General features: G+C 39.7%; 2 protein-coding genes across 5 annotated transcripts in view; one reads left to right on the top strand and one right to left on the bottom strand.

The window, feature by feature from the left end:
- The window catches only part of LOC134536787 (cyclin-dependent kinase 11B-like), a 42,744-nt gene extending 39,440 nt beyond the window's left edge, over window positions 1-3,304 (top strand). For all 3 annotated transcript variants that reach the window (XM_063376706.1, XM_063376707.1, XM_063376704.1), the window contains exons 12-13: window positions 1,674-2,018; window positions 2,972-3,304. In XM_063376706.1, the coding sequence (XP_063232776.1) occupies window positions 1,674-2,018; window positions 2,972-3,070 (444 nt within the window). In that variant the 3' untranslated portion in view covers window positions 3,071-3,304. The remainder of the gene's footprint in view (window positions 1-1,673; window positions 2,019-2,971) is intronic.
- Window positions 3,305-3,704: 400 nt separating this feature from the next.
- On the bottom strand, window positions 3,705-17,291 carry LOC134536791 (pigment-dispersing hormone peptides). Of its 2 annotated transcripts, XM_063376721.1 has the most exons (4): window positions 17,251-17,291; window positions 12,083-12,210; window positions 9,456-9,613; window positions 3,705-3,842 (listed from the first exon to the last, which is right to left on the bottom strand). In XM_063376721.1, exons 2-3 carry the CDS (start codon window positions 12,206-12,208, stop codon window positions 9,473-9,475), a joined length of 267 nt encoding a protein of 88 aa, XP_063232791.1. In that variant the 5' UTR covers window positions 12,209-12,210; window positions 17,251-17,291; the 3' UTR covers window positions 3,705-3,842; window positions 9,456-9,472. The 2 variants fall into 2 exon arrangements, with proteins under 2 accessions (XP_063232791.1, XP_063232790.1); XM_063376720.1 differs by lacking the exon at window positions 17,251-17,291 and having other exon boundaries at window positions 12,083-12,980.
- Window positions 17,292-18,439: the final 1,148 nt, after the last annotated feature.

The following is an 18,439-nucleotide window of genomic DNA, read 5'->3' as shown; positions in this document are numbered from 1 at the left end:
TTTAAATAGTACGGAAACCCTTCAAAAATGTACGAATCCATAAAAAATATTGTTGTAAAACAGTTTGAATTGATAGAAAACATTTTCACATGATTAGTAAACATTTGTAAATTTTTAAACAATTTCCCGAAAAATTCGGGAGTAATAAAATTCCCACCCGGCATTTCGGGAAGCCTATTTTCCTGACTTTTTTCCCGAAGCGTCGGGATCTCGCACACCCCTACATATAACACAAGAAAACAACAGAAACCAGTTATACGCTCAAATTTTCGGGGTACGACGAAGGCCGAGTTGTCAGATCACTTGCCTGACAACTTGTGCAATGAATGAGTGAGTAAATGAAGGAATTAGGGCTTAAGTCTCATCAGCATCAAGGTCGTAAGAGATATGGCGGGTGATAGAGATGGGCCATGACCTCAAAACTCGAGCCGAGTCGAGAGAGTAGCTAAAGCTTAGCTCGACTCGAAAGTCGAGTTCATAGTACTTGACATGACAAGACTATACTGTCTTTTTCTCATAACTCGGACGTTGCTGTGAGCCCGTGGCTTTTTTTGGGGTACTTCTGTTTTCCCCACCCATTCATTTTGTTACGGCTCAACTCTCTTCTCATCACCCATTTTAGATGGATGAGTATGCATATTTTTGGGTCGTTTATTCAAGCTGAGTTCAGTATTCATACCTTCGAGTTGAGTGAAACTGAGTCCTTACTTCATTACTTCATTAATTTTTTGAGTTATTAAAAAAGCCAGTTAAGCTCAAGTAATGAAAAATTTTTTTGAGAAATTATTTACGGTTCTGATGTTTATGTTAATGTACCAAAAATTAGAATATATTTAAGATCATATATGTTTTCTAAGTGTTAGTTATTATTGTCAAGTGAATAAGTAAAATAGAACCATCAGTATTACCAATTTATGATTTCATTTGAAAACTCAGTACCGTGTTTTATCGCATAATCGTTGCACATTTTATACTAAAATCAAGTTTGGAAAGTAGGGGTGTGATTTTTATGAGAGGTCAGATTTGGGATTTGGATTTGGGGGAAAAGTATACAGCGAAACCTCGATAACACCAACCTGAAGGGACTGTACTTTTGTCACTATGCAATATTGAGGTTTGTATTAACCAAACTATTACAAAATTTAAACTCAATTTTTATAGAATTTCTAAATAAAAATCAAATACTAGTAAAAATTTTCACACTATTTTATACTATACCAAATGTATTTTTTTTAGGGATGGTAAAATATAATTTTAGAATGGCTTCACCTATGGCTCAGAAAAATGTTTTCTAATGTATCATTCTTAAAAGGATTAATAACGTGAATAAAGCTTAGTTCAAGAAATTACATTTAGGTACTACCATCAATTTGGTAGAATAACATTTCCAAGCTCATTTCTTCAACCTACAATGAACCAAAGCAATGGCATCAGTATTATTTTATTTTGAACTGCACGTTGTTTCTTTACGTTATTCTGGGATATTTGTACTATCCATCCTGTATACTACATGTAATAAAAAACTTTGTATTACATCATAAGAATACTTTTGTGTTAAAACACATTACTTAGCAGTATAATTGCTATGTAATTTCTATGGAGTGTGAAAACACTTTGTATTATTATGCAGGTTTTAATGAATGATGTTTGACTGGTTATGGGTTGACGTGCAGGACCTGGGCACGCCCAACGAGAGAGTGTGGCCCGGCTACGACAGGCTGCCGGCCGTCCAGAGGATGAACTTCTCGGCCTACCCCGTGAACCAGCTGCGGCAGCGCTTCGGCTCCACCATGATCACGGACACGGGCATGGAGCTGATGAACCGCTTCCTGACGTACGACCCGAGCCAGCGCGTCACGGCGGAGGAGGCGCTCAAGCACGAGTACTTCCGGGAGGCCCCGCTGCCCATCGACCCGGCCATGTTCCCCACGTGGCCGGCCAAGAGCGAGCTGGGGCACCGCAAGGCGGCGGCCGCCAGCCCCAAGCCGCCCCCGGGCGGAGCGGAGTACAAGCAGCTGGTGCGTGTCCCCGTCAGGTCTCGCCTGTAGAGCGGGCCCCACCCCTCCACCCCCTCTGGCAGTGGTCAGGCTCGGACAGAGCCGGACGCCCAGCTTCCCCGGCTCCCGCCCTGTTTGCTCGCTCAGCAAGGCGTGCATCACTTCTCAGAAATCTCCGTGACGACAATAAGGGAACCCTGAATAATGGTTTGATAAGGAGTTTAACTATGGTTTTATAAAAAAAATAATAATTCGGGAAATATTTAATTAAAACTTAGGAAAACTAGGCTGAAAATAGCTTATAATCAGTATTGCAATTAAGAAAAAAAGTTATTTATATATCGCCATCTCCTGCACGTCTTCCGAGTGGCCTTTTTTCAGAATCTTAACATTAAAAACAAACCAGTTTTGTTCTGCTAGTAGTTAAACCTCATTAATACAAACCTTAATTTCACTGTCCACAAGATGTTAAGCCCAAAGAGAAAAAAAATGGTTTTTTCATTTTACAGTGTAGGCAGGGGCGTAGCCAGGGGAGGAGGGGGTTAGGGGTTCAAACACCCCCCCCCCCCCCCCTTAGCACCAAATATTTAATTAATTTCTTCATCACTCAAATATATTTCATATTAAAATTAATAAAAGTTTTACCATTACAATATTTAATTTTAAGTACCGAAAACTGCTAAAATAGCACTATTTTACACCTTAAAATCCAAATTTTCCCGGGGGAGGACCCCCGGACCCCCCCGCTTTAATACAGGGGGGGGGGGGGGGGGGGGTCATGCTTCTTAACACCCCCCATACACAAATCCTGACTACGCCACTGAGTGTAGGGCTACACTTTCAAGTTCCTTTAGTGCTTGGATCAGTTTGTAGTGTAGCACGTGGAGATACAGGTTGTGTGTGTATAATTGCATGTGTTTTAAGAAGCGCGATGAAGCCACACGAGCAGTCGGAACGACGACTTTCTGTTTCAGGGTGACACCGACGAGGACATGGGCTCCATGGGCTTCCACATGGGCGTCGTCGAGAAGGGGAGAGTGGCCCTGGGTCCGGGATTCAGCCTCAAGTTTTGAAGTCCAGTGAACAAAGAAGAAAAAAAAATGTTTAGTTAGTTTATGGTCTACACCTCTTCTCTCCGGTGCCAAGTCGGTGACATGTTTTTTTTTTTTTGAACTCATTTTTTTTTGTAATTCCTTGTTAGGACCAAATCTTAAATCTGTAATCGCAGATATTTTTCATTTCGCATGACAGATTGTATGGAAGTCTTGTTTACAGGTTTTGAGTGCAGAAAGTAAACATAACTCTTATTAAGGTGTTTTATTAAAAATATTGATCTGTATTGGATAAAATGAAATCAACCCTGCAATTCAGACTTAGAGTAAGTCAAAATTACCAAAACACCACTACATGACTTGGTATAATATCGGCATCCAATGCTATGTTTCTGTTGAAAATGAGACACTGTGAAACATTCACATTGTGAAACAGTAAGGTTATGATAACAACAGTATCTTCTAACAAATAAAGAGTAGGTTAATTTTTTTTGGATGTGGGTAATTATTACTATATTTACCATACAATAAATGTGTGTTCATGCTATGGTAAAAATAGACATGAGGTTTTCATGTTTCATCATTTCTACACTCTACTGAAAAAGAGGATTGTTGGATGAAAGGTGGACAAATAGTTCATCAGCTGTGGTACCAGTCTTTTTAACAGTTTATTTTATTTAGTTTTTATTTGCTTGTTTACATTATTTGAATGTAGTAAGTCCTGGTTCGTTGCTCCATCATCTTGCCAAGGTGTTGAGTCCATTATATCACAACCATGTTATCATTCCTCTCCCTAGATCAACAAACAGTAATATTATACACACACAAATTACTCTTGATAAATTAAGTTGTATCATGCTTAGCTGACCAATATCCTTAAGAGTGGTAACTTCAGAAAATAAATTGTTTCATTAGATGCAAGAATACTAAATTTGACATTTTCCTTTGTGTGCAATATATTATCATCTAATTGTAATTATCATACATGGTTATCTTGCATCATTCTTATTTATACTAAGCATTTTTTGTTCGGAAACTAATTTCTCAACATAAGTAACTTAACTGATTTATCCTTTGTTAAAGAAACTTTTTGACTTGCAGTTATTGTGGGGGTGTTGTAGAAATTGCAGATTTCACGCATAACTGTAGCATAAACCTGCATGAAAAATTCAAAAAATTAAAATTTGCTATGAATTAAATAGAATATTTAACTTTGTTATTGCATGCTGGATAGCAGGTTAGCTAAATATGGTTTAATTGGTTAAAAACTTAATCATGTTTATTTCAATCTGTCAAGAAAATTTTTTTAACTGAGTTTAGTTAAGAATAAACTTCTGTAAAAAACTATGTAACAAAAATTAGCAGGCTGAAGAAATTTAACCAATTAACTGTCACATTAGTGCTAAAACTTTAGGTTGATGTAATAGTACTAGTTAATCCATATACATATTAACTAGCTGAACTGCGGCATAAGCACGGACGTAAAAACATTTGGTCCTTTACACTCCATAGTCGCAACTTAACTTGCCATAGCTGATGTTTGTACAACAGCCAATAACATAGTCATACCGCGCGCATATCTCTTTCTCCCTCGTATGGCTAGCTGTGTGCCATGATACATCTGTTGTTTACCGAGTTGAAACAGACTTCATGGCGTCATGCCTGACATTTTTTTTTTTGCCTGTGGCAATTTCTTGCTAACTGAAATTTACAAATGTGCTATTCATGACTGGCGGAGTAAAATTAACATTGCGCTAAATGAATTCGCACATTATGAAGATGTGCTAAGTGAGGGATTAGTGTACAAAGAACATCTTTGCTGAATTTAAAGTCCTTAAGATATATACTTGCAAAATGGGAAATTTGAGTTTGAGAGCCCCGATAACCCACCTTGGAGGCCGATTTTAGGGAAACCCAGTACTCAGTTGATGTAAATAAAAAAAGTCCCTGCCAAGTTGTAAAGTCTTGGTGGTTGATTTAAGATCTGAAAGTGAGTAAAGTGATTAAAATGTAAAATATGTCACCAGGAGAGGTAGAAGGTATTAACAATGCAGCAGCTGTTGCCAATGAGATGAAGAAAGCACCAACAATGCAACAGTATTGAAAAATAGGTAAATTGTAATTTTTAATGACCCCAAGTCCCTACTTGAGCTGATTTTCGTATAATCCTTTTTAAATGGATGTCTACGTAGCAAAAGCCATACACTTGCCAAATTTAAAGTCTGTAGGTCTTATAGTTCCTGAGAATTCATGTTGAGTGGGTCATTGAGTGGTATTTCATATAATCCTTACCACCTCTTTTCATCCCTTTAAGAATAGTATTTAAAAAAATTCCTTCTTAGTGCACCCCTAGGGAACTCGAGGAATATTTCTTTCAAATTTCAAATCTCTAGGTCCACCGGTTTGGGCTGTGTGTTGTCTGTCATTCAGCTAGTGTTATGGTTTTATTAAGTACAGTGAAACTCGTTTAAAACGATCTCGCACAATACGATTTCCCGTTTCATACGATCAAATGCTTCGGTCCCGCCATTTTCTCCATATGATGTAGGTTATTATTTTCCGTGTAAGACGATCCTTGTAAAATTAGTTTCCCGTATGAAACAATCTTTTTTTTAAGTTTAAATGCATTATTTATTGGGAAATCACCGTTATATTTTTTAAGTTAAAAATAAGTAATTGGTTGACAAGTATATTCTCTTTAGGACTCGTTTAGTCGTTTCACATTTAACGCCAGTCGCGTATAAAAATTAACATGTAGCAAGCGCTGGTTGCCACCGTGGTAGTTTGGTTGATGCCCGTACAGAGTGCGCGCACGAAGTCGATTATTGACGTCGATTGCTCGCCGGTTGGCATCATTTTTGGTTAGGTTGATGGCCGAATAGAGTGCGCGCCTGTAGCCGACTATCGATATGGGTAACTCGCCGATCGGTAGCCTACAACTCATAGTTTCAGTTCCTTACCACGTTCGTGCAACTTCGGATTTCTCTCAAATATCGAAATTAAAAAAATCAAAGGGTTAGATTAGGTCAGTCACAACATGCTTGTTTTCATTGGAAACTTATGATTTAGCGGCTTAATACCAAAACGCAATACTTCGGAAATCTTCTGAGGGAACCGAAACTACGTGAGTTGTAGGCTTCCCCTCGCCGATTGCTGCAACACGCGATTCTGTCTATTGCCGACTGCCGAGTAGTATTACCGCCACAGATTCCCGCTAATTACGTTAGCGTCGTCTTGCACGAGTGTTACGTTTTTTTTAAATTTTAATTTTCTTTTTATTTGAAGGTGATACAAAATATGTTTTAGTTTCATAATAATGGCGTTAAATAAGATTGCAATCAAACGCAAAGCGTTGTCATTAAAAGAAAAGCTGGACATTATAAACAAAGTTAATTCTAATCCCAAGGTTCCACGAGTGGCGATCGCTAAGGAGTTGGGAATACCACCATCAACACTTAATACCATTGTTGCCAAACAAGAAGAAATTCGTTCCGAGGCTGGCAATATTTCATCGACCTGTAAGAAGAGGAAGAGTGGAAAATATGACGAGATAGAAAAACCATTGCTTGAATGGTTTAAACAACAACGTGCACAAAACATCCCATTGAGTGGTGTGATTTTAAAAGAAAAAGCAGAACAGATTGCTTTGACACTTAATGTTGAGTTTAGAGCATCGAATGGTTGGCTTGACCGATTTATGAATATAACTGGCATTGTGTACCGAGCAATAAGTGGAGAGTCTGAGAGTGTGAGTGAATAATCAATAGATGCCTGGAAAATATTATTGCCTCAAATTCTATCCGAGTATGAACCAAAGGACATCTTCAATGTTGACGAGTTCGGCCTCTTTTTTCAAATGCTGCCTGACAAAACATTTGTTTTAAAAAGAGAGGCTTGTCATGGGGGTAAACAGAGCAAGGAGAGGTTGACTGTTCTTGTGGGGGCCAACATGGATGGGTCCGAGAAGCTTCCACTTTTTGTAATTGGGAAGGCAAAACATCCACGATGTTTTAAAAAGGTGAAAACTTTACCATGTAGGTACACAAATAATAAAACTGCATGGATGACTTGCAGCATCTTTGAACAATATTTGCACTCCCTGGATGCCAAAATGGGAGTAAAAAACAGAAAGATAATTGTGTTTATGGACCATCGCCCTGCCCATCCGAAGAATGTGGCGAACTTGAGGAATGTGAGAATACAGTTTCTTCCTGCTAATTCCACATCAGTTCTGCAACCCATGGATCAGGGTGTGATCAAGGTCCTAAAGCAGTATTATCGCAAGAGACTGGTGTGCAGACTAATAACAAAAATGAACCATAACACACCCAACTCTCCACCCTACAAAGTGTCTATATTAGATGCACTGCATTTCCTTGCGGCTTCTTGGGATTCGTTGGACCCAACCATTATTGCCAACTGCTTCAAGAAGGCAGGCTTTGGAGGTGACACTGTAGCCCCAACTGATGAGGGTGATGGTGGCGATGAGGGTGCGTGCAATAATGCATGGAAAAGTTTGCAAAGCAAACTACAAATCACTTGTAGTTTTGATGATTATGTTGAAGCTGACAGTGACGTTCTGCCTTGTGAGCCTCAGAGTGCTGAAGCAATAGCAAGCAGCAGCAGCAACAGTGATGTGACTGCAGTAGAAGGTGATGACGAAGATGAAGAGGATGAGGAAAGTGAACCAAGAGCACCATCAAAACCAACCTGTTCTGATGCCTTAGTGCATCTGGAAGGGCTGCGGGACTTCGTTCAAGGAACTGCAAACGTGCCAGACAATATTTGGCAAAGTGTCTGGCTCATTGAAAATTTCATAATGAAGCAAACTGAGAAGAACTCCAAGCAAACAACACTGGATCACTTTTTTCAATAAATTAATTTAGAACATGTAATATTGTACTGTTTTGTGTAAACATTAATTTTTCAATATACGTAAATGCAAGTAGGAATTAGTTTCACAAATAGGAAATTTAATCTTTGTTTCGTTATATAGTCTTAGGCTCTATTTTTCACAAGAAATTGATACCATTTGTAAATTTGTTCAATTATACTGATAGTAAGCTATGAAAAAGAGTATAGTTTCCTTTTCCCTTGTAAGAAGTTTTCCCAGCTAAGAAGTTTCTTCTCGACAGTCCCTTGAAAAACGTCTCAACAGCGTTTCACTGTAGATAGTAATTAAAAATTTTATTGTTAAATAAGTAGTGGCAGGTGTTTGAAACATTACGATAAAAGAAATGTGAATGAGTTAATATTGGGGATGGGCTGGTTGAATTCTCATATCTTCAAATACCATCAAATTTTTTTAGCATATGAATGGATTGATATTTGAGGAAGGAATAAGAAGGAAAATCCAAAAATTAAACACTAACATCTAGACCTTATTGTTTTATAATTGTAACTGTAGTGATACTATTATTCAAGGGTAGTGTTATTATATAATTTTCAATATAGATCCAAGAAACTAAGTGTGTGTAGCACAAAGTTACAAATAAAGTAAAGAAGTGGGCTCAGAATGTTTGTTGTGCCTGGTAGGTAACGTTCGTGATATTTTTTTAATTATTTTTATTATACGTAGATACTGATCATGTAAACTAGATATATTTTTGATTACTTACTTGAAACTTTCTTCCGATTTGAGGTGTGGATTTGAGTATGAATAAAAATGGAAATGTTTTGATTTTTATTAAATGCTGAAGTTATTTAATTAGGTTTCGGGCACTATTGTCTTGCACTACAGCCAACCCACCAGCATGCAACCAGCGACATGATGTTACCTGATCTGATCGGAGTAGTAGCTGTTTACATGCTGTTTAGCCACGTCTGTTGGAATTCAGTTGAAGTGGCTTGAAGCTGACTTTACCATACACATTTTCCCCCTCCTACCCCGTTTTGTTTTTAAAGTTATATTGTCAACAGCTTTACACCAACAACCAGAGAGACTAATCCTTATTTGAAATTCTTTTCATATCTTGATGCCATAATATCGATGGCTTAGATAGAAAACCTTGTATCTCATAAAATGCAAATTTTACAGCGGTGACAAAAGACAGTTTCTTTCGCCCCCCCCCCCCCCCCCCCCCCTCAAGTAATGGTTGTACAATTCTTTTATGTAATAGAAAGCAGTAGGATGCACATTTTATTTCTTTCAGCCAAACGTTGTGCGAGATACGAGGTTTTCCAGCCAAAAAAACATAAAAAAAACGTATTTTCGTCCAAAAATTTAGATACGAGGTTTTCATTCTAAGCCATCGATATATTTTTTCAAGTTCACGCCTGTTCCTCTCGCAACGCCGGGACCCTGAACCCCCTCGCTCTGTTGGGCCGCTGTGCAGCGGAGCCCCGGCGGGCAGGCGAGCTCGTCGCAAGACCCGACCCACCTGGTGCGGGGGGCAGCTTCACGAACCTGCGCGGGGGGCCGTGCTACTTCCTGCCCGCGTCATTGAGCACCTTGGGCAGGGCCAGCAGGGAGTTGATGAGCTCGGAGTTGCGCTTCTGCGTGCAGAGCGAGGGCTCGCCTCGGTGCAGCAGCTGCAGGATCCAGCTGGCCAGCTCTCTGGTCACCTGCGGCACCGCGTCACAACTCCGTGATCAGCACGTCGCACGGCTGAGCGGAGGTACAGGACCGCCGAGTTCCCTCTGTACACCCAAGATTAGTCACGCAAGCATAACGATGGGACGTCCGAGATTACGCTGACTGTCTGGGAACTTGTATAGGAACAGGACTTATCTAACAGTGTCTCGTCGTGGTTAAGCACAGTTGAGGTACCTCCCAAGATGATGACGCATGGTTAATCATAGTGATGTGATGGCCGAGATTATGTTGCAAGGTTGAGAGCGCAGCGAACTGGACCTTCAAAATTTTAGTGGCGTCTGAAACACATGGTTACACAACCTGAGCTGATAAATTTTGAGTCATTGATGGGATGTTGGATCCAAACCCACAACCTTCGATATGTGAGCACGACATCACTGCCACCGAAGATTTTTAAATAACTCCTTATCCAAAGTGCACCCCAGAAGCAAAAAGGGTATAAGGGCCTTCAAGAATATCAGCAAACCAAATGGAACCAAAACCATTTCAAAAGTGATGTACATATTTATTTATCACAACCAACAGTGCCATCCTGTAAAACAGAAATATATATATTTTTTTTTTGAAGGGAAAAAAAATTTCTCAGTTTTCCCCTAAAACGAATACCTTAGAAGATAAGAGGACTTAAAAGCTTTTGGTGGTGTTTGGGATATGTTCTAATTGTATATTTTTAGGTACAGTAATAGTGTAATATTAATATTGATGGTTTTATCAGAACAACTATGTGATAGTATATATGTATATTTATCAACTTTAAGGATTAAACACCCCACAATAAAGACCATTTATAGACTGTACCCAAGTAAGGAGCTCTACTTTGCACATTTAAGAGTGTTTAAGTATTCTTGGTGTTTTATAATAGTGTTAGTGTTTTTATTTTTTGATGTGTAACATCTAAGCTTTTGGTATAAGCATTTAGTGGGAGTGATTTTGTGAATGAGACGGAAATGTGTAACAGGAAGTAGGGAGAGCGCGTGCCATTAAGTTTTGGCGCTTTTTCTGCAGCTTGTTAGCGAGCGCAAACATTTCCACGGCATTTGAAAAGAGGGAGAAAGAGAAAGAAGAGACAGCTGTTTACCGATTGTTCCGCTAACAGTAGTCTTGAACAGCACAACTCATTGCCATGTGGCTTTTGGAATACTTTATAAATACATTGTGAAATAATAATATATAGTATATCATACAAATTCAATAATTTTATAAGTATTGTATTAAAATACATAGTTTGTGATATTATATATTAGATGTTACACACCACTAGTGAGTACTGAAAGATTCTCTCACTTTTTAAAATTTTACTATTTGTTGATTTTTCTAAGACCATAAATTAATGTCTATTGACAGTATTATACAGTTGTAGTTATTCTGAAAAAAAAAAAAAATCTTGTGCTAAACACCAATTATTATTTCCCAGGACGAACTACCTATTTGTAGTTTTTGATAACTATTAATAACACGGCGTTCCATAAAATGATGTGCTATGCTCAAAAAGAACCAAAACTTGAAATAGTAAATGATATTAAAAAATTGTTGACAAGAAAAGTTGAAACCAAAATGGCATCTTTCAGTTATGACTCCTTAGAAATAAAAATTGATAATTTATCCAAATCTTAATTCAAATTCTAAGAAAAGTAATCTTTTTATGTTTGAAAGTCAAGGAATATCGTTATTTCCTGACAAAAAAATATACCAAAGAGCATGAATCGTAAAAAAATAATTTAACAATACTTTTTTTTGTGCATCTCTTTATGAATCACTTTCAAACCACAAATTCTCGCTTGTTTATTTTTATTCTGTTTTAAACCAATTTTTTAACAAATTATTTAATCTTAAAAATGCAGCATACAAATTTTGGTGGGGTGAGTATTACGATACAGCTTATTATAAAAATAAAAACAATAACAACAACAAAATCTTGTCTCTAATCCACTTGAATCATGTGGAAATCATCTACGAACATTTTTACGGCTCTTTAACGTGGAAATCGGCACATTCCTGCGAATGCTTCAATTTTATATCTATGTTTAATTTTGTTGGTTGTGTATGTGAGAACGTTTTAAAGAAAACATGATGAAAACTCGCTGTAATTGGTTGACCAAGTAGTACTTGAAGGCATCCTGGTTTAACCAGGGGCGCAACAACTTTATTTCCAAGGGGGGGGGGGGGGGGGCAATATACCTTTTTATAAAGAATCATCGATCTCCCCCTATTGAAGCGTGAGGGGGGGGGGGGGGGGGTCCGCAAAAAATTTGTATTTAAAGGTGGAAAAATGGTGCTATTTAAGCCAGTTTTACTATCAAAAAATTGATTACACACAGCACTTTCTTTGCCCCCCGTTTGCCCCCACTTCAAAGTTTCAGAAGGGAAGGGGGGCAACATACCCTTGCCCCCCCTCCCCCCCTGGCTACGCCCCTGTGTGGGGCGGTGACTGCACTGACCGTGTTGCGGCGCTGCCAGGCAGACTCTCCGTCCAGACCGCGGTCCTCGCCGTACTGCACGCCCGCGGACTGGTGCAGCAGCCTCAGGAAGACCACGCACAGGACGAGGAGGGCCGTGTGCTTCATGCCTGGGGACACAGGGACAGGCCTGCTCTCCCTCGCTCTAGTGCTCGCTCGCATTTGCATTCGTGACAAGTACCGACGCATTTGCAAAAAAAAAATCATTACTAGAGACTCGTGAATTTCGCGGATTCAATGACCTCCAGGATAGACTCCAATATCCTCTACACACTCGGACAAATGCCAACTGTTCATTGGCTGTTGACTTGTGAGTCGTCTCGACTGGGTGGCCTGTGATTCGACACGTCTATGAGTGAGGCTCTCTAATTGGCCTTCAGTCCTCCAGATTAACAGAGAATCAATGACAGAAGCAGCACTAAGGGATCGTCCATTAATCACGTGAGGCTCGAAAAGGGGGGGGGGGGGGGGGGTTGGGAAAAATCACGAAATATCACAAGGGGGAGGGGGTGTAGATAGATATCACGTGTATTAATTTTTTTGCCCGATTTCTACTAAACCCAAAAGTGACGCGTGACCTTGACTCGCCGTAGCCAGGCAACAATATCCCCGCCCGCCGCAACATGAACCACCCGGCTCGGCTTGCCAGTCGCCAGCAAGACTGTGATTTTGGCGCCGAATACATGCGTAAATCACATATAAGCCTTTCCTTTATTATTTTTATGCCAGTGAGAATAAACCTGCAACCTTAATGTGTGTCTGGACATTTTTATCACTGTGCTTAATTTTCCAGAATTAAATTAGATTATACCTATATTTAAAGATAATATTCTGAAATTTTTAAAAATATTTTGTACCAAAAAAATACACGTGATTTATTGGAGGGGGGGGGGGGGGGGGGCGTTAGTCTGAAACCTCACCACAAATCACTAGGGGGGAGGGGGGGTTAAAAATTTGCTATAAAAACATCACGTGATTAATGGACGACCCCTAAGGTATAATTATTTGAATTTTAGCATAACACGAAATGAATCCGCAAAATTCACGGGTCTCTAATCATTACCTGTGAATGCCAGTACGAATATATTTGTATTTACAGGTGTGAATATGAATATATATTTTGATTTGCAAGTGTGAATATGAATACATTAGTATTCATATTTTTGTGAGAATATTCGTACTTGAATATGAGTGATTACGAACACATGAATAAAATATTCACATTCATGTAACCTTAAATAATACAAACCTTAAGGAACCATAATTTTGTATGCTCCACGGAAACTTGCACGCAATTTTATAGAGCACCGAAAGTACTTTTTTTTTTTTTAGGGATTGTAAGATACAATTTTAGGATGGCTACATACATTTTAATAGGATTTAAGAAATAAGAAAAAAGCAACAGTCTAGAAACTACTTCAAGAAGAATATGTAATTTCTAAGCTTTTTCCTCCAACTTACACTGGACGAAAGCAATAGCATCATGTAATTTTAGTTTTAACTCCACATTGTTTTTTTACATTTGTTTTATTAGTATTAAACAAATTACTTAGCACTAAAACTCCAATGTAATTTCTAGTGACTGTGAAAACACTTGGTATTAATGAGAGTTCTGTATTTACGGGGATTTTATTAATGCGGTTTTGCTGTATGTACAAATATTCAAATTTTTATATTCATATTGTGTATTTGTACATATATCCAAATATTAATATTTTATTCATAGAATATATACGTTTGCAAATACATTTGTACTGGTATTTACAAATACAGATATGCCCATGCCTTTTATGACACATTCTCCACCGTGCCCAAATTTCACGTGGCTTGATCTCTCATGGCTGGATGATTTTTTCAGTTTCTTATGAGTTTTAATTAAAGGGCATTCCTGTAAATTTACTCTGATAACTCTCTTGCAATTGTTGTGAACACTTGCGTGGCATTTCACAGCTGTTAGATAGCCTTTAGTAAATGTCTGTTGAGAACATTAGAGATGAAACATAATTTCCAAGAGCTCTATTGTAATAAATTTACAGGAAAAGCCCTCAAATAATAGCCATGCAAGGAATTGAAATAACCAACACGTGTTGTGAGCAGAGCCTTCAGGAACCGTGAGATCCCTTTAGTGTAGTGCAGTCTATCAACTTAGGCTTTTAAAGTTGGGATTTTATGTTGTTTGTCAAAACTAAACTTGCAAAAAATACAACTGCCACTATGAAATAAAAATATTAAAATTTACATCCAACACACATTCCTAAGAGCTATGTTAGTAAATACAAGTTTTGTTCTTATGGTGAGTCATTAGGGGAGTGGCGGGTAGTATGGCCGAGTCATTAGTTCACACACTTGCCGCTAGATAACAGCACGGTACAGAGGTGTGTATGCAGAGCCCACACCTGTGTACTGTTTGCGAACTGTTGGTAGTGGTCATTGCTGTACGTCAGAAGAAACTTTTTTTTTTGTGTTTTTTACTCGTTTCAGCTGCTGTTTTGAATAACTTTTGAGATTAACTGAGTGGAAAGAGGTAAGGATTTTAACAATCACTTTAACTTGTGATTGTAGTGTACTATGTGTAGGGAATATCCCCAGACTTTTAAAGAGATATTTTCGTTCCTTTAAGTTAAGCGCTATTTTTCTTCCAGTAATGTCGGTCGGGATCATGCTATGTGCGGGTAGTATGGGCCATTAAAATTTCAGTGCATAAGCAAAGTTTGTGGACATGTAAACACATTTTAGAGTTGCAAGTTATACCAAAAATAGTTAATATCAAAATCTTGACCCCCATTAAATGATGAGCGCAATTTGTATTTTATTTCGAAATTAAGGCTGTTCCGAATTAAGAAAATCTTTACCTTGCTTTTGGTTTACTACAGGCTACGTTTTTCTTTTGTCCCTAAGAGTTTTTTTTTTGTTCAGAAGGTTTATTAAGTCTTAAAAATAATATGCAGAATGATTCAGTATTTCGGCGACAAATTTTATAAGACATTAATTTTCGGTAAATTGCAGTTAGAAAAAGTTAGAAAATTTAAAATTTTTGTATCGGGCAGAGTTTATTCATATCCCATGCTGATTTCATTTAGGCCTAATTCATTACAGGGACGATGCCTAAATTTAAGAAGTCCGCTGGAGAAAGGCGAGGAGAATGGTCTGAAAATGAAATGAAATTATCTGTGCAAGATGTTTTGGAAAACAAAATAGCGGTTCAGGCAGCAGCAGAACGTCATAATTTTCTAAAACCACTTTACGAAGAAAAATTTTGGCTGTAAGAACAAAATCGCAAGTGTAAATGAAACCTCAGCTTGGAAGCTTCAAAGTAACTTTTGATGAGATGTATGAAAACGAGCTTGTAAGGCATATGAAAGATTTGGATGCACGACTTATGCCATTATTGAGACATGAATTCCTAAAGCTTGCCTACGAACTAGCAGAAAGTTTGAAGTTGCCTCATAGATTCAACAGGGAAAGTAAAGTTGCGGGGAAAGATTTTTATATGGGTTTCATGAAACGACACCCCGAGCTAAGTTATCGAAAACCACAATCAACTAGCTTAATGCGATCAGTAGGTTTCAACAAACCCCAAGTTGAAAGATTTTTCAATCAACTTATGAAGCTGCAAGAAGACTATTCTTTTCGTCCATCTAAAATGTATAACGCAGATGAAACAGGGGTTACATGAGTTCACGAAAATGAGATGGTGATTTCAGTTAAAGGAAAGCGCCAAGTTGGGAAAATGACTTCGGGGGAGAATGGTCGCACAGTAACACTCATGTTTTGTATGAGTGTAATAGGTCATTTCATACCACCTCTTTTTATATTCCCCCGAAAGAGAATAAATGATCGACTAATAATTGGTGCTCCTACAGAAAGTAGGAATTTCCCAAACCCCACCGGATGGATGAATGGTCCAGCATTTTTGCCATGGCTGAAACATTTTGTTTCATTTACAAAGCCTACTGCAAATTATATCCTGGATGGGCACAGCAGCTACAAAGAACTAGATGTCATCATGTATGCACGTGAAAACCATGTTCATATGCTAAGTATCCCCCCACATACCAATCACAAACTTCAGCCCTTGGACAGGACCTTCATGAAACCATTTAAGAGTGCCTACCAAGTCGCTTGCAGTTTGTGGATGAGGGCCAATCTTGGACTCAGGATAAACGAATATGACATCGCAAAATTGGTCGCAGATGCATACAGGCAAGTCAGCCGCTTGGAAATAGCAGAAAATGGCTTCAGATGCACAGGAATATATCACTTGAATTCACAAATATTCACTGATTTGGACTTCATGGGCAGTGAGTTAACCAACATATCACTCAGCCACTCGAAATCAATCACACCTGAAACTTCAGCTGCAGTTGCTGTCCAAACCTCTACCATGACATCTCCTCAGCCATCGAGGACGACTGACGTAGGCCTATTAGCTGTTCTACCAACTACTGGAACTTCTGCAACAGTTGCAGTTAAAACATCTGCAGTGTCTTTTCCTGATCCATCAAGGGTGCCTGGCAACCCAGCTGCAATTTCATCGCTTGCTGGAACTTCTGCTGCAGCTGCTGTTCCGATGTCTGCTGTGCTTTCTCCTGATACATCGAGGGTGCCTGAAGTATCAGCTGTTCTACCAATTGTCGAGACTTCTTTGAAACTACACACACATTCACATCTTAGTGTTAGCTGTTCCGAGTTTGTGAAAAACCTCCAAAAATTGTCTCTTCTACCATGGTGTAGTGATAAAAGACTGACAAGTCGTAAGAGGAAGGCAGAAAGATGTGAGATATTGACCTCAACTCCAATGAAATATGCACTTATAGAAAAGAAAAACACAGAAATCAGAAAAGAAGAAGCTCAGAATAAGAAGAAACAACTAAAATTGGAAAAAGAACAGAGAGATCAGCCAGGACATTCAAAAGGAGCAAAATCTAAATCAAACGTGTTTACGATGGTAAAGAAGAAAAGAAAACAGCATAACTTTCATTTTTAAGGTTCGTCGGACTTAGCGAATGGTGAAAATGTCGACTGTATTGTTTGTGGTGAATGTTTTGATGAAAATTGGAATCAGTGTCGTACACGTGAAGGGTGGGCACGTGAACTTTGTGCAGATATTGACAATACCGTCTAGCGGCGGCCCCAGCGGCGCCACTCACCTGTTGCTTCGCCGCGTGTTTCGTCGTCGAGAAGGGTCGGTCCGCGCGCCGATTGTGCCGGGCGCGCGCTTTATAAGCCGCCGTCAGGGTCCCCCCCCCCCCTCCCCCCCTGGGGCGAGGGCCCGCGGCGGCCGTCGTTGTCGCGGACAGGTAATCAATGCGACGCGACGGTGCCGTAACCGGGCTCATCTTCTTGGACCCTCTCCCACCGCTCCTCCCCGTTACGCTTAGGCCCGTTCTACAATGACACGGAGACGGATCCCACAGACAGGCGACCTGCCACCGTGTCTCTTCTGGAGCGAGAGACCCGATGTGCCTGCCCGCGATTAATCAACGTAAACTAATTTACGATGAGTAGTATTAATATGCGCTCAACACCGTCTTAAAGCACACGTGCTGACTGACAGCCACTGTAGTGCCCGGCTAGCACTTTCCGACGCTGGGTTAGCAGCAGGTAATGTTTCCCCCGCCTTACTCACGTACAGACGTGGTAGCAAGTACACAGCGTCTCCGGTCCAGCCGCGACCATGGCCACTTGTCCTGTTGCACGTGCGTGCCCGCTAGCGTGCCTGAACGCAGGGGTGCCAATCCAGTTTCGCACTGACACCAATGAGCTCCCGACCCCAGCATGGTCCTGCACTGAACCTGCCTGCTCGCGGCGCCCGTCTGATCAGGGGTGAATCTGTGTCGGCGAGGCGGGATGACAAGCGCGACGCAAGGCTGTGGTCTTATCGGCGTGCGTAGAACGATGAAAGTCGAGCGGTGACCGTTAACATTACATGGCCGAGAAATGAAGGTAAAGGTGTAATGCAAGTCCCTGGAGGGCTTTCAAGAATCTGTACTGGTTGTTTTAAAAATTACTCTGAAAACACGCCTTTTAGCCTTTTCAACTCTTTCTAAAAAAAAATACCGTTTAAAAACTTGATCAGGAAACAAAACTACCCATCGGCAACCGGCGAACTCTGTAATGCTCTTCGTAAACAGACCCCACTCGGATATGCTGAGTAGTTTTCAAATCGCCTTGTTTTTCTTGAAGCTCTGCACACCGTATGTGTTCCCGGGTAGACGGGGCACTTAAATGCTTGCGATAATTTAACCCCGCATGAATGAGCCCAGGGTTTTCCCTGTGTCTATGCTCGTTTTTACCTGTGGACCCAATTTAACTAGTAATATTCTAGATTCAAGATAG

Source organism: Bacillus rossius, chromosome 11, assembly GCF_032445375.1.
Source record: "Bacillus rossius redtenbacheri isolate Brsri chromosome 11, Brsri_v3, whole genome shotgun sequence".
NCBI classification, from domain to species: Eukaryota; Metazoa; Arthropoda; class Insecta; order Phasmatodea; family Bacillidae; genus Bacillus; species Bacillus rossius.
This window is presented reverse-complemented; position numbering and strand designations above follow the sequence as displayed.